The sequence below is a fragment of the Pipistrellus hanaki genome, assembly GCF_964339955.1.
Source record: "Pipistrellus hanaki genome assembly, chromosome: 5".
Lineage (NCBI taxonomy): Eukaryota > Metazoa > Chordata > Mammalia > Chiroptera > Vespertilionidae > Pipistrellus > Pipistrellus hanaki.
This window is the reverse complement of record NC_140507.1, coordinates 74,165,747-74,182,254: the sequence shown is the minus strand read 5'-3', so window position 1 is coordinate 74,182,254 and position 16,508 is coordinate 74,165,747. Positions and strand designations below refer to the sequence as shown.

Below are 16,508 nucleotides of genomic sequence, written 5' to 3'. Positions count from 1 at the left end.
TCAGAGAGTTCATTTGTCTTTGTCTGTATGCACTGTGTTTTGTTTATCTGTTTGCTGGGGAAGAACACCTGGGTGTTTCCTCATGTTGGTCGATATGAGTGAAGTTGACCTAAACATTTGCATACACATTTTTTTGTGAGTGTAAGTTTGCAGTTAATACCAGAGAGTGGGATTGTTGGGTCTTGCAGGACAGGTATATTTAACTTTATAAGAAACTGCCCCACAGTTTTCTTAAGTGGCTATACCCCTTTGCATCATCCCCAGCAGCGGAAGTGGGTTCTAGATGCTCTTGCCGTAGCCGGTTTGGCTCAGTGGATAGAGCGTCGGCCTGTGGCCCAAAGAGTCCCGGGTACAATTCCAGTCAAGGGCATCTACCCCAGTTGCAGATTCCTGGCCCTGGTCCAGAGCATGTGTGGGGCAACCAATAGATGTGTCTCTCTCACATTGGTTTTCCTCTCTGTCTCTCCCTCTCCCTTCCACTTTTTCTAAAAAAAAATGTCCTTGGGTAAGGATTAAAAAAAAATAGATGCTCTTACAATCTAATCAACATTTTATAAGGTTATTTGTTTTCTTTTTGCCTTTCTAATAAGTATGTAGTGGTAACTCCCTCTTTAAAAAAAAAAAAGTTTTGTTGATTTCAGAGAGAACCATTAATCTGCCTCCTGCACGCCACCCCCCTATTGGGGATTGAGCCGGCAACCCGGGCAGGTGTCCTGACCAGGAACTGAACCATGACCTCTTGGTTCATAGGTCGACACTCAGACACTGAGCCACACTGGCCAGGCTGTATATCTCTTTTTAAAAAATAACTTTATTGAGACATAATTTACATTCTATATAATTTATTTAAAGTATACATTTCATTGGTTTTTAGTATATTCAGATTTGTACAACCATCGCTGCTAATTCTAGAATGTTTTTATCACCCTAAAGGAAGCCCTGCCCCCATTAGCAGTCACGCTCCATTCCCCTCCCCCAGTCTCTGGCAACTACTGACCTACTATCTGTCTCCGTGGATAGGCCTGTTCTGGACATTTCATAGAAATGGAATCAAATGCTATGGGCCTTTTATGATTGGCTTCTTTTATTTAGTGTAATGTGTGCTGTATTTTTAATAAATATGTTTTTATTGATTGTTTTAGGGAGAGGAAACAAGCGAGAGGGAAACATGGATTGGCTGTCTCCTGCACACCCCTTACTGGGGATTAGGTTGGCAACCTGGGCATGCACCCTGACCGGGACAGCGCTCTAGGTGCATGGGACAAAGCGCAGCCAACCTGACCACACTGGCAGGAGCTGGTGTAATGTTTTTTAGGTTCATTCGTATTGTGGTATGTGTCAGTTTTCCACTTCTTTATGGATGAATATATTTTATAGACCACATATTATGTATTTATTTATCAATTGATGGGCATTTGGGTTGCTTCCACCTATTAGCTATTTTATGCATAAGGTTTTTGTGCATGTGGATATAAGTTTTCATTTCTCTTGAGCATATATTGAGGAGTGGATTTGCTGGGTCTTTTTGTAATCCTGTGAATAACTCTGAGAAACCTCCATACCATTTTCCACAGTGGCTGCACCATTTTACATTCCCACCAGTCATGTATGAGTGTTCTAATTTCTCCACAGTTTCTCATCCACATTTTCTGTCTTTCTGATTATAGTTATTCTGGTGAATGTGTAGTGTCATTAGGTTTTGATTTACATTTCCTTGAGGGTTTATGACACTGAGCATCTTTGCATATTTTTGTTTATTGTTTCTTTGGTGAAATTCCTTTTCAGAATTTTTGCCTTTAAAAAACATTGGATTAGTTTTCTTACTGTTGAGTTTTATTTTTTTAAGCTCTATATCTAGTATCTGATTTGCAGATATTTTCTCCAAGTCTATGGCTTGTCTTTTCATTTTCTCAATGGTCTCTTTTGTCCAGCAAGAGTTTTGAATTTCGATAATACAGTTTACCATTGTTTTTTCTCTTATGGTTTGTGTTTTTGGTGTTATATCTAGAAACCCTTTGCCAGACCCCATCCAGGCCCATAAATTTGTTTGCTATCCACTGGGAGCTCACACCAAAACAGCTGTTTAAAGAGGCAGAAAGAAGTTTTGATGGGAAGATGGTTTCTAGTAGGTTATGCCACTGTCTTTAATTCTTTGCAGTTGAGAGTTTTTCAGAAAAATTGGTTTATTTTTAATGAAGGGGAGGAATGGATTTTCTTCTGCCCTTTGCTTTAGTGTTAATTGGTTCATGTAGCAAATATTTACTGAGTCTAGGACATACTGGGAACCAAATTGCACACAGTCCCAAGTCTTGTGAGCTCCCAGACCAACAGGGTGAGAGGTACTAATCAGGCAGTTATGAACATGGCTACAGCAGAACAAATCATCTGTGCACTGACGCAGCAATGGTGGACGATACAAGTATTACGGGGACCCAGTTAGAAAGGGTTGGGGGTATTGGGCAAGATTTCCCTTAGGAATCGAGGTTTACTCAGAGACTTGTGTGGGGAAAAGTCATCTGGGCCCTGAGGACGGGCAGACCTCTTCCCAGGTAAAAGCTGCAGAGTGTGAAGGTGAAGAGTCAGACACATCAGGGCTTGAAAGGCGCAGGGGACAGGCCGGTGAGGTTGGCAGAGCCACTCATTAGGAGCATTGGGGAGTTATCAGAGTTAAGCTGGGAGATGACATGATCACGCTTTTTAAAAAGACCTTTTAGCCTATGTGTGGTGAGGTAATGTGCTATTAGACTCTCAGTAAAGGGTTGATTCCTTTGATCCTTCTGGTCTCATCTATCTCTTTGGGCATAAGATCTTGTGGTCACGGCTTCAGAATCCTAAGCCAGGCGCCCTCTCCTGCCTGTCCCAGATTATTTTGTGGTAGCACAGCCACATTACAAAGCAGACCTGGACCAGCCTTTTCAGGAAGTAATTCAGTGGCTGCCAAATAGGAAGCACTTGACTGAGTTTTGGTGTCTGTTAGGAAGCAGGGTCGGTGTGGGGGGTGAGAGCCTGTGGAGTGGACCTGGAGGGTTTGGTGCTGGTTGTGAGCAGGTGTGGGGCAGCTAATCTAATTTTGCTTTTTCAAATTAAAGATACTTGCTCCTTAGTTGTGTGTTTCTGGTTTGTGATTGGTGACACTGAGAGGAGAAAAGAGAATCAATCATAGGATGGAAACTGAAGAAATCTGCTATGATGTTGTCATGCCCACTTCTGGCCAGCAGTGCCACCTGTGCCTGTGGATGTTTATTAGGCAGGAATGCTGGCCTGGGTATGTTTTAGTATCAAACCTGCATCTCAGCCATCCCTTGCAACTGACCTTAACCCCATTTCCTCTGGTCTGAAGCTCCTTCATTGTGGATGTACTGTCAATTTAATAAAACACTTTCAGAAAAGGTAAAATGTGGAGAAGTTTAGTTTGGTTATTTGCCATCCTCCCTGCCCTCCCCCGCCTCCCACAACAAGTTATTATTGGGCAGGGAGCGCTAACATTCACTAATTTCCCATGGCTTTACTCATAGGCTGCTGTCCAGAGTCCCAGAAAGGATATTTTGGTACATTTTATTAGGAAGTGTGTGGAGTTTTTGTCTGAAATGGTTTTGTAAAATAGCACTGGTTCCTCAGCCTCTAGCCCTCTGTTGCAGCTTCTTGAACACGTCCTTGCTGACTTGTGCTTGGCGAGGTGTGGCAGCTGTATAGGCGGTATGGCGGGCCTGGCAACGTGATGTGGTAGATTCCAGAGCCACCCAATCCTCCATCCCCCCTCATCCTCTAGAATAGAAGTGGCTCTGAGCTGTAAAAACCCACTTATGTTGGGCCTGGATGGTCTTTACTCTCAGTTTAAATTGAGACTTGGTATGTGAAAACTGGTCTCAAGTTATTAAGTGGGAACCCAGATTACCCTGGTTCAGCATGCCCCTCTGGAGTCACCATTGTCTGATTCCCTCACCCTGAGTCCTTGGATGGAGGAGCTGCCAACCCCGCCCCAAGGAGTCTGCTGCCCTGCATAGGGATAATCAGCTGGTTGAGTGGCTGAGAGGCCTGCTCTCCCTGGTGAATTGCCAAGGAGCCAGAACAGAAGAGACATTGTGTGAGGAGACTCAGGGAAAGGTTGGGGGCTGCCGAGTTGTGACAAGCCACATGAATGCAGCCAGCTGTGTGGCTTGGTTTGTCTTTCCCTGGAGCATCTTTCTGTTTCATGATGTGGGACCCTAAAAGTATCTGTATTTCCAAGAGGGCAGTCAGTGTCTGGAGCTGCCTCAAAGAGAAGTGTTTTGAAAGAGCGCATGTGTGTGAGAGGAGGCACAGCCTGACCCATGCTGATTGATCACTGACACCCCAGGGCTGGGTCCACCCCCACTCCTGCCTACTCCATTAAGGAGTGGGGGCACTGTCCTGGAGTCAGCTACCCTGAGAACCTCTCCCCTGACTATGTGTTTTCCTATAAAGACGGGAATCACATAATTCATCGCAAAGTGAGGGAGGGATATAGTAGAGTACAGGGGGGGCAGGAAGTAATGTGGGGGTGCTTGGCACTATCATCCCAGCCCCTCACCTTTGTGGGGGTCAGAGCTGCAGGTTCAGACAGACAGCCTCAGCTCAGGATTTGAGAGAGGTTGTCCCACATTTTGTATAACTGGCTCTTGTGTCTCTGTTTAGCAGCCACCATAGGGTGTGGGAGTGGTGATCTCTCTTAGACTGGGCAGGGGAGGTGAGGTTCAGGAGCAGGCTAAGGATTCTCTCGTCCCCTTGGCTTTGAGCTTTTACGATCTCATCCTGGGGACATCATATTCTTTCTTCCAGGTTTCATCATATTCTTTGGTCCAGGTTTCTTTGTCAGAGTACCATTTCATGTGTGTATTTATATTTATATTCTCATTCTTTCTTCTTTCTGGTGTTATAATGGGGATCAATCATTGCATGAAGACTCCAGATAATAGAAGATTGCTTTCAGTATAAAAGTATTTATCTGTTTTCATGACACAGGGTCTTTAAAATGAAATGTAGCATGTGCCTTTTCTGCCTTATTTTAATTTCCAATTGCTTAGCAGTAAGTGAATATATTCAGGTTACCATAAATTCGGATAATACTGAAGCATGCAGAGTAGAAAAATGGTATTTTTCCTTTTCTATCCCTTTATATCTCCTAATCTTTTTGATCTCTCAAGAAGTGAATGGGTGTCTGTCATCCAGAATGGTTCCCTGTTTTATACTTGTGTTGAAGTAAAGTCTTTTGACAGCAATGGAATTCCAGTTAGATTCACAGTTGTGCCGTTAGCTTTCCTTCATCAGTATCAGCTTGTCCTGGAGCTCTTTTCATATCTGTGTGTAATGATGACCAGCATTTTTGAGCACTCATATATGGGTGGGTTCTGTTCTTTCCACTTCGCAAGTGAAGAAGCTGAGGTACAAATAGGTGATGTAACCTGCTCAAGGTGACTCAGTAAGTGCAAGAACAAGCTTAGCTCCAGAGTCTGCCCCTCCGTCACTTTGCTCTGAGAGTACCCTCAACTGGCTTGCACCGTTATGTTCAGAATTCAAAGGTAGAAAAAGAAAATATTCCTTGCACCCCTGATCTCTAGAGACAGTCCTTTCTTTCAATGGTTTGCCTCTCACCGTTGCCCACAGTGCTCTGTGGTGACTATTCTTACTGTACCTGGTCCTGGCCAGCTCTGAGGGTTCCCCTGGCCTTCCTAGCAGGTCAGTCAGATGTGGTAAGAGCCCAGACTGATGCTGCCCATGCCGTCCTGCCAGCTAGAGTTACAGTTTTTTCTCCTTTTTCCCCCTCATACACTCAGAACCCTCTGGTTTTATTTTCTCCTTTTACTGAGGCTCAACAAGATGGACCAGTGAGCCGAAACCAGTTTGGCTCAGTGGATAGAGCGTCGGCTTGCGGACTGAAGGGTCCCGGGTTTGATTCCGGTCAAGGGCATGTGCCTTGGTTGCGGGCACGTCCCCAGTGAGGGGTGATTCTCTCTCATAGATGTTTCTAACTCTCTATCCCTCTCTCTTCCTCTCTGTAAAAAATCAATAAAAGAAAAATAAATAAGTAAGTAAAAAAAAAAAAAAGATGGACCGGTGAGATGGGAGCAGAGCTGCTTTGGCATCCAGGAGGTCTCAGACCTTAAAACACACAGTTTTCAGCTCACATTGCACTGTTTTTCTTAGGATTTTTGAAGCTTTTTCTTCTTCTAACTACAAAAGTGACACAAAGAATTGGAGTCCTGTTTCTAGCCCACTTCCTTGAAGTAACCACTATGAGCACTGGTTGTAAATCCTCCCAGAAATATTTTGTTCTGTGGTATGTGTGTGCATATGGGCACATTTTTAACCTACAGAGCTCCGGACCCTCCCGTGTCAGCGCATATAACTCTCCCTCATTCTTTGTGACATCTACAGAACTCTTCCCTCAGCTAGACCAACTGTGATTCCCCCAACTTTCCTATTGAGAATTTTTCCTGTTCCTTTTCTCGATCTCTCACTACTGCAGTGCTGCCTGGTGACCCTCCGCAAACATTTGTTCATGAGCTCATAGCATTGAATGCTGAAAGTGGAATTTCAGGTTTGGTGGGGTTTGCTTAGGGGCATTTTTTCCGTGTTTCTTCCCTTACTGTCTACCTGGTGGTGAGCAGTTCTCTTTTGCTGCCTTGGAGCATTCCGGCTTTAGCTCACCGTGTGGTCAGGGCTGCATCCACAGGAAGATGTCAGAGGCCAAGGCACATGTACTCACAGGTCTGGCCTTTATTTGTTTTCTGTGGCCTTGATAAGTGATTAAATGCCACTAAATCTCAGTTTTCTTTCCTGATGGATGGTGAGAATTTGTGAGGATGAGATAAGTGCTAGATAAACTCTGTACCACAATGCCTAGCCCTGGGGAAGGTTGGCTAAGTGGTGCTGGTAGTGGGCAGGTGGCCAAGAAGGACCTGGGATGGGGCTTGCCCTCTCAGTGCCTGCATCCCTTTCCAGGATAGTCACAGTAGGTAGTAGGTAGATACTCAGATGCAGCACCTTAAGAAAGGCTGGGGGTGGAGCCAAGCATATATATTAAATTTATTTAATGTAAAAAACCTAAAAATGAATACAGAGGTGTTCACAGTCTCTAGCTTGCCAAACTACAGCTGAAGGAGAAAGTTAGAAAGTCTCTGTACCCTAGCTCTTACAAAGCAGTCTGCCCGCTAATCAACCAGTGGTAAAGTACCAAGGAAGCAACTGACTACAAAAGTTGCTCACAAGAGTGCACCCTCTGCTGGAGGAGTGAAGAAACATTGTTATAGGCCTGATTTGGTACCTTGGAGCTCAGTAAAATTAGATGTTTTCAGAAGTCCACTGAACTAATGATTTGCAAACTTCCCTTCCAGCGTCTGGTGTGAGAAATTGTTCATAAATTCAAAACTTTGTGTTTCCAGAGCACAGCTATTGGTGCTTTGCAGGAGGCAAGTGAGGCCTATTTGGTTGGCCTTTTTTTTTTTTTTTTTTTTTTAAAAAAAATATATTTTATTTATTTTTTACAGAGAGGAAGAGAGAGGGATAGAGAGCTAGAAACATCAATGAGAGAGAATCATTGATCAGCTGCCTCCTGCACACCCCCCACTGGGGATGTGCCCGCAACCAAGGTACAATGCCCTTGACCAGAATCGAAACCAGGACCCTTCAGTCTGCAGGCCAACACTCTATCCACTGAGCCAAACCAGCTTCGGCTGGTTGGCCTTTTTTAAGATAGCAACCTGTGTGCTATCCATTCAAACGTGTAACAATTATGCCAAAAGAGATCCAGCTAGAATGCCATTTATGTGGAGAATATGCTTCAGAATCCACTGTGATGCCCTACTGGTTTGGCTCAGTGCATAGAGCATTGGCCTGCAGACTGAAGGGTTCCTGGTTCCATTCCAGCCCCGCCCCACCTGCCTGCCCTGCCCTGCCCAGCCTGGGGGAGGTGGGTTTTTAGGAGTTTCCAGCTCCATGTGGAGAGATTTTTATCAGCCCTCGCTGTGACATCCGTGCTGTCTGGGCTGTGCTATGCGGAGTTCGGGGCGTGGACCAGTACACCTGTGAGCAGCAGCACCAGGCCTAGCTCAAAGAAGTCCAGGTAGTTGGTCAAGAAGGGCACTCGCAGAGGCACCCTCTCCTGCAGCGCCCGAGACATGTGGTACCCGGTCAGGCTGTCGATGGTGGCGCTCCAGGCCCTGGCCACACTGGTGCTCCCAATGACATAGGAGAGGATGAAGTTCCACCCAGTGATGAAGGCGCACAGCTGTCCCACAGTGACGAAGCTGTAGAGATAGGCAGACCCGGAGCAGGGCACCCGCACCCCGAACTCCACATAGCACAGCCCGACAGCACGGACATCACTGCAGCCAAGAAGAAGCAGAGGACGATGGCCAGGCCCACCTTGTCCTTGGCCACCTCCCCTGCCAGGATGTACACGCCCGCCCCCAAGGTGCTGCCCACCCCAAGGGCCACCAGGTCCAGGGTGCTCAGGCACTGGGCCAGGCCCCCGCCAGACCTCTCCCTCCACTCCAGGGGCCGCCTGCGCACCAGCTTCAGGCCAAACCTGCCAAGGTGTTAACACAACATCTTGGGTGGAGCTGAGTCGGCGGTGGAGATCTGCCTGACTACAAACTGTGGGAGCCCAAGCCACTCCTGGTCGCAGTCTGTGAGTTAGAGTGAAACCCTGGGAGCGAGGGCTGATCAAAATCTCTCCACGTGGAGCTGAAAACTCCTAAAAGCCCACCTCCCCCTGGCTGGGCTGGGCTGGGCAGGACAGGGCAGGCAGGTGGGGCGGGGCTGCTGGAGCCTGCAGCCAAGCTCTGGGAAGGAGGCTGCTGTGCTTGCCCTCTATTTGTAGCATTTAAAAAAACAACTTTTTTATTGCGTTTATTAGGGTGACATTGGTTAATAAAATTATATAGGTTTCAGGTGTGCAATTCTACACCATCTGTATATTGTATTGTGTGGTGTAGCATTTTCATCATACAGTAGATTCCATCCATTCACTATACTTTTCTGAGTTGTGCTACATTAAAGTATGTTTTTTGTTAATCCTTGCCTGAGGATATTTTTTCATTGATATTTTTTGAGAGAGTGAAAGGGAGGGGGGAGAGACAGAAAAAGATAAATATTGATGTAAGAGAGATTGATGTTTCTATCTCTCCTTCTCTCTTCCTCTCTGAAATCAATAAAGATATATTTAAAAATAAAAAGCCAAATCACCCTGGCTGGTGTGCTTAGTGATTAGAGCGTCAGCCCACACGTGGAAGGGTTGTGGATCCGATTCCCAGTCAAGGGCACGAACCTGGTCAGGTTCGATCCCTGGCTCTGGTCAAGGTGTGTGCCGGAGGCAGCCAATTGATGTGACTCTCTCAGGTCGATGTTTTTCTCTCTCTCCTCGTTCCTTCCCTCCCACTTTCTCTAAAAAAAATTCTTGTGTGAAGATTAACAAAAATAAATAAATTAAATAAAAATAAAGATCTGTATTATTGGTCCTATGGGGATGTTGCTGGCAGAAGCCCAGTAAACTGATTATTATATCCCAGGGCTGTGATCAGATTCAGATTTGACTTTTTTTTAAAGCCTAGCATACATGAACCCAGGGCCTCTCATAAAGGAAAATCAAACAGGCCTCAGGTACAAGTGTGGGCAGGGTTAAGATGGTGAGGGATTCTGAGGAGCCAGGCTTCTGGATTGCCAGCAGTCTGAGGTTACTCTTCCATTTTCACCCAGGGTTGGGTAGTAAACCCAGGATCCTCCAGGGTCAGCTCTGCTAGCTGCACGAGGGGCAGGGCCCTGGAGACAGCCTCAGGGAATAGAGGGGGGTTCTGAGGTGGTGGAGAGGGCAGCATTGGGAGCTCCCAGCTAGCCCCGTTTGCCTTGATTTGCCCCCATGCCAGGGCTTGCCTGGCCCATGTGAACTCTCATGTTCTGGACTCCCCACACACTGAGGACAGGTGCATACGCATTGGCTTTAGTAGCTAGCACCAGTTTAGCAAGTTCTTCCACATCTTAGTTTGCTGAGGTCAGGGAGATGCTGGCCTGGGGAGTGAGTGGCTGCTCACAGCCTGGTCTGAAAGCAGTTGAGGCAGGCCTCAGCTGCCTTTGTTTAAAGTGGGCCATGTGTAGGGTCTGGCTGGACTAAGGATGTTACTCTGGGAGTGCTGACCCGTCTGGTGGCTTGCTGGCAATCTTTGGAGTTTCTTGGCCTATAGAAGTGTCACCCTGGTTTCTGCCTTTATCTTCACACGGTGTTCTTCCTCTGTGTGAGCCTGTGTCCAAATTTCCCCCTTTTATAAGGACACCAGTATATTGGATTAAGATCCATCCTGTTGCGCTGGCTGGTGTGGCTCGGTTGGTTGGGCATCATCCCATGCACCATTGGGTTGACAGTTTGATTCCAGTCAGGGCACATGCCTGGGTTGCCAGCTTGACCTTTGGTAGAGGTCTTGCAGAAGGCAACTTATTGATGTTTTTCTCTCTCTCTCTCTCTCTCTCTCTCTCTCTCTCTCTCTCTCTCTCTCTAAAAACAACAACAACAAACAAACAAACAAACAAAACCAGCTTGAATGTGGCCACACCTCACTGAGTATTCTGCTGCCTCACCGGGGTGCTGTGGTGCTGGCTGTGTCTTGACTTTTCTCCGGAGGATGGTTTCCCAGGGCCGCCCTCCTGGAAGTTCTCAGGCTTCTCCGGCTTGTCCAGAGGGAGCTCTGGTCAGTCTTTCTCAGTGTACTTTGAGCCACACCTCAGCTGCAGGGCACATGCTGGTCCCTCAGTGAGGACTCTCCCTGGCCCTGGTGCTGCCCCCAGCTTTGGCCTGCACCACCCATCTCTGGGAAGTCATATGGAACTCTTCCTGGTCTCTTGTTTAGAGCTGTTGCTTTGACCTGTTTGTTTTGTGTGGGCAGGAAATCCTCCTGAGGGATTCCAGAGAATACCACCTGCCCATAGTGAATCTTGGCTCCACACTGACCAGCCGCATGGCACCGGGCAGATTACAGCCTCTGTTTCAACTTCTTCATCTGTGAAATGGGGACAGTAAGAGCATCTGTTTGGGCTATAAAACATTCATACAAAATGAGTGCTTGGAAAAGTACCTGGCCATTGTAACTGCTCTACAATGTGATGTTACATAGTTTGTAGTCTGTGTCATGTCAGTATCACTGCTGTGAACACATAGCAGGTACCCATTAAGTTTTTGTAGAGTAAATGAGTATGTGGGCACATTGAACAGACACAGGCAGCTGTGGTGACTGGCAATGGCTGCAGCAGTGGGGTGATGGGACTGGTGCCTTCCCCTGATCAGCCTAGACATCTCCCACAAAGGGAGGCCAGACTGCGGTTTAGGTCCACTCCCAATGGGGAGCGGGCCTAAGTCATCAGTAGGACATCCCCTGAGGGCTCCCAGTATGTGAGAGGGGGCAGGCAGGGCTGATAGACCCCTCCCAGTGCATGAATTTTGTGCACCGGGCCCCTAGTCTATATCATAAAAAGCCTGTGGTCCTGACGCCGTAATGGGAACTTTGGTGCCGGGGGTGCCTTGGGGTCTCCCAGGCATGTCTCTTCAGCCTATGGATGGTCGCCAGGAGGTGCATGGAGCACCTCTCGTGGGCTGGGGCTCATGTGGGGCTGGCACAGCGGAGGCGGGGCCCGTGGCTCGCACAGGGCGGGGCTGGGCGCGCACTGGGTCTCTAGTTTCATATAAATGGAATCTCTGTGGTCTTGAGTGTCGGGATTCTCTCACTGAGCATCATGTTTTCATGGTTCGCCCACATTGTAGCAAGTGTCAGAGCTTTACTCCTTTTTATGGCTGAGTAATATTTTACTGTCTGGATGGACCACTTTGTGTTTATCCATTCGTCCATCAGTGGGTGGACACTGGGTTGTTTCCAGTTTGGGCTGCTGTGAATAATGCTGCTATGGGTATAGATGTCAAGGTTTTGTGTGGATGTTTGTTTTCATTTATTAGGGGTATACTAGTATATCTAGGAGAGATATATGGGTCATATAATATGTATTCTATTTTAACATTTTCCCAGATAGTTTTCCAAAGTGATGGCACCATTTTTCATCATCATAAGCAATGCACAGGGATCCAGTTTTCCCTCACCAACATTTATTTTCTAGTTATTTTTAACAATTGCCATCCTAGTGGTCTGATTTTGATTTGCTGGGTCCTAATGATTATTGACACTGAACAGCTTTCTAAGTGTTTATTGGCAATTTATTTATCTTTAGAAAAATTTTCCTTCTGGGAAAGGAGTGGGGTGGTAGGATCATGGACCTCAGAGCCTGCAATCAGGTCTCAGCACTGTCACTTAGCAGCTGTATGTCTTTGAGCCTTGGTTTTTCCATTTGTTGGCCAGTACTGAGAGGGCTCAAGGGATAGTGTGTGTGCATAGGGGTTGTAAAAGCCATCAGCAAGAATATTTCCAATAACCCTCCAAAGCATCATTCTTAATGATCTCTGCTTCTGTTGTGGAGCCTGCTTTGCTGGGTCCTCTGCAAAGATAAGTTAGTTCATTTTGGGTAACTGGGTAGATGAAAATTAGGCACACAGAGAGATGTGGAGGCCAAGCAAAGAAAAAAGAAAGACGGGGGCTGGCACTGGCGAGCAGGTGTTCACCTCTTTCCTGTAGCTGTCTCCCGACCACTGTCTGAAACAGACTTCCTTGTTTTCTTTATTTAAGGAGGAGCCAAGGAAGGTTTGCTTCACCTATGACCTGTTCCTGAACCTGGAGGGCAACCCGCCTGTAAACCACCTGCGCTGTGAGAAGCTCACCTTCAACAACCCCACTGTTGAGTTCCGGTACAAGCTCCTGATGGCTGGCGGGGTGAGTGTGCCGGAGCAGGTGGGCCCTGCCCCTGCTCAAACGGATGTATCTTTTCTGTCATGGATCCATCTCTGCTTCCTGAACTGGGAACTTTGGTGCTGGGGGTGCCTTGGGATCTCCCAGGCATGTCTCTTCAGCCTATGGCTGGGCACCTGATACTCAGAGAGGCAGGTTGCACAGGTAGCACCTGGCAGCACTGGATAGGACCCAGGTATCCTGAGTCAGCGCTGGGATGTTGTCAGCTGGGAATGACTAGTTGCTAGTTATCCCTGTAGCTTTCAGGTTGGCTGTGATTAATTAGCATCTTCTTCCATAAAATTGGGCGTGGGGGAAGGAGTGGGCATGAGACCAGCCTGTCAGTGTGGTGAGGCACTGGAACCAACTTTTAACCAGATTGGCAAGGCCATGCTGGAGCCCCATCATCTAGGGAAATAGCAGTGGCTCTCTGCAGGGTCCTTGATGATGCATGCCACCTGACAGTTCTGTCCTTGTGAGGCCAGATGAAGGTGTCAGCTCTCTGAACCTATATCTCTAGTGAGTTGTGTGGCCAGCATCTTGGTATGATGGCAGAGTGCCAGGAGCATGTGTTAGCTCTTGGAGAATGGGGGTGGGGTGCTTGGTGCTGATGGATGATTGGCTGTGGAGGAGGCAAGACGCTTGGCTGCAGGCTGGACTATGTGTGCTGAGGGAGGTGGCAGGCTGAGGACATAGGATATCCTAAAGCCACCTGTTAGTGAACGTTTGCCTTGCTGCCAGTAGTGCCTTCAGTGAAGGATTCAGGTCCAGGTCATGAGAGAATGTGTATGTGTGTGTGGCAGGCCCACCTCCCCCGTGAATAAAAGGAGTGTGGGCTGAGTTTATTTGGATCTAGGGAGAAGTCCTTTTCTCTTCATTTAATTTAGTTGTTGTCTTTTATTAAAAAAAAAAAAAAAAGAAAGAAAAGAAAATTTGAGTAACTTCTGCCATGTCCCTAACAAAAGATTAGTCTGGGATTTGGACCTAGCATGTGATTGCTAATGGAATTTAGTAACAGAACAGGAAGGCATTGGAATCTGTTGACAAATCCGGAAGTTTGCCTGGGAGTTCTAAAAGAACCAAGGAAGTGGTGTGGAGTTTCCAGGTTCAGCATTCTCTTCAGCTCTGCCTCTCTACCTTATTTCCAAAATATTTCCCCAAGGTGATACCCAAAGGTTCTAAAGTCACCTCTCAGGGAGACAGACACTCAGTCAGTACTCCATGGGCCTCTTAGAGCCCCAAGACCAAGGGACCATCCCCCCCTGCATCAGGTTTTCTTTGCTCTGAAGAGATGTAGGCTTACTATGCATCACCTAACCCTATAAAATGGGAGGGGCAGGGGGGAGGAGGCATGAGGCATTGAGGGAGAGAGGTTGGGATGGCAGGTCCGCCTTGCAGTTTGGGAAGGGCCAGCCCAGGAGAGAGGAAGGGAAAGGAAAGCCTTTGGGTGGTGGTGTGGTGGTCTCTGGGGGCACTTTTCACCCTTGGTGAGGGCTGCCCAGAGAACTGGTTGTCTGGTTAGGAACCTTTTTTGTTTCCCTTGGGGGCTTGCTTTGGTTTGAAAGCGGAACAGTGCTCTCGGGTCTTAGGAGCACCCTGGGACCTTTATGGGACAGTTGCTCCTAAGACCTGAGTTGTGGCCCTTGTGTTAGCCAGTCTGGAGCTCTGAGTGTTCCCAGTGGGGCTGGTATTTACCATCTGGTGGCAAATGACCACAGGCTCATCTGTGTTGACATTCGTGCTAGAAGAACTGAAGGACCATACGATCTGTAAGTTGGTGAAATCTGCTTTCTGTATTGCCCCTCACTGGGGGGCACATGAGTTCTGTAATTCCTCATAGAGGTTCAGATACTTCCTTGGCGGTGACCAGAATGGCTTGGCCACTTTTCTAGACGGTCAGAGGCCAGCCCTGCTTGTCACCTCAGCATCGAATCTCATCCTTTGCTCCATCAGCGGTGAGTGCCTGTATTTCCAATGAGTGAGGTGTATCCTCATGAAGCCCTGACCTGCAGGTAGAAGTAGATTCATTTATTCACTTAACTTCCCCCCCCCCCCCAAAAAAAAAAGATTGTTAAAGAGAGAAAGATGCAAGGCCTTCACTACATTCTCTTGGCATAGCATCAGAATAGGATGTTCCTGTGAAGAGAGAAATGAAAACAAAGGGAAAAGGCACGGTCTGCAAGGGAATGGACTCAGACTTCTGAGGGAACCTGTCTGTTCTCCCGGTTTAGGCTGTCAGCCGCTTCTCTAACCTTGTGCATTGTCCTTGCTGGCCTTAGAGTATGGTTATTTCCCGAGACCTGGTCATCCTTAGCCATGCTGGCCTGGGTCAGGCAGGTTCTGGGCGCTGTGTTATAGTGAGACGTCTCTGGTGAGCAACTCGGCCCCGAGCCTCACTGCCTCAGAGTCAGGGGTGGAGGCTGGAGTGGCATGAAATGCTCTACTGCCATCCTTTCAACCTGGTGTCCCTGTGACCTGACTGGGCATTCCATCCGCCTCCTCAGATGAAAGGTTGAGCTTGTCATGAATCCTAGGTGCTCAAGGTTATTAAAGCTGAATGCTTTCTTTCTTTTTTACATGACCTTCATTCTTTTGTTCTGTTTTGTTGTCAGCTGGAAGGCTCCTTCTGAGAGGTAGTGTGAGCTTCCAGTGTCTATATTTTGAGAACTTGCCCTCGGGTTTTCTCTTCCTTCAGCAGGCGCCATAGGAGCCTCACTGGACCTGAGCAGGTGTTACCAGGAGCACCTCTTGGCAGGAGCCCAGATCCTTCCTCCTCCTAGTAGTTTACAAAGGCAGAGCTCATGTCCCTCTCCTGCAGGCTCCAGCAAGGTGGCTTTTGCAGAGAACTGGGCCCTGCCCCCTTGCAATTACCTCTTGCCTTGGCTTTGCTACTCGCTCCCTGTTTCCGTCAACTTTATTCACCTGAGAGTGGAGGAGTGAGGCTCCCCCAGGAGATTGGGACCCGGTGAAGTCATGATACACACATCCAACAGAAATTGCTTTCTCCGCCACACGCCTTCCCAGAGTGGGTGTCTGCCTGGCTTCTCACCTTCATGCTTCTGGTCTTTCTTACCTGCAGCATGCAGGCCGCTTTGGCCACAGCTGCCTCCTTGTGCTTCTCGCACAAACTGCCAGTCTTCTTAGCAGAGTGCCCTCCTCCCCAAGACTGTGCCTACTGCACCTGGACCCAGCCATCCTTGGACCCTGCTTCTCTTTGCTCTTCACCACGAGCCTGCTTCGCTCTGAGCACTCAGCACCCAGACCTTCACAGAGGAAATGCCGTGGACTCTCTTGGGAAACTGACGCCCAGGCTCTCCCTGGCCCCCTCCCCCAGAAGGAGGCTTGGACACCTCTAGCTGCACTCCCGCAAACCAACTTTCTCTTGCCCATCGGATTTCCAGCCTGCCTCCTTGCTCATTGATAACATCTGTCTCTTCTTTATCACTAGGTGATGGTAATGCCCGAAGGAGCAGAAACGGTGTCCAGGCCCAGTCCTGACTACCCCATGTTACCCACAATTCCACTCTCTGCCTTCTCTGACCCCAAGAAGACCAAACCGTCCCACGGCTCCAAGGTTAGTGAGGTGGAAGGCCCAGTCACATGGGAGCACTGGGGCCCAGCAGAGGGTCCTGGGCTCAGGGTGCTCCCTCTGCAGAGCTGGACTCGGTCCCTTGG

The 16,508-nt window shown here is 47.9% G+C and overlaps 1 protein-coding gene across 4 annotated transcripts in view; it reads left to right on the top strand.

Annotated features, from left to right (window-relative positions):
• MLLT1 (MLLT1 super elongation complex subunit) overlaps nucleotides 1-16,508 on the top strand; it is a 68,052-nt gene that overhangs the window by 35,086 nt on the left and 16,458 nt on the right. For 3 of the 4 annotated variants that reach the window (XM_084885577.1, XM_084885576.1, XM_084885579.1), the window contains 2 exons: nucleotides 12,675-12,818; nucleotides 16,282-16,407. In XM_084885577.1, coding sequence (XP_084741703.1) covers nucleotides 12,675-12,818; nucleotides 16,282-16,407 — 270 coding nt within the window. The remainder of the gene's footprint in view (nucleotides 1-12,674; nucleotides 12,819-16,281; nucleotides 16,408-16,508) is intronic. The other variant, XM_084885578.1, reaches the window with a different exon arrangement.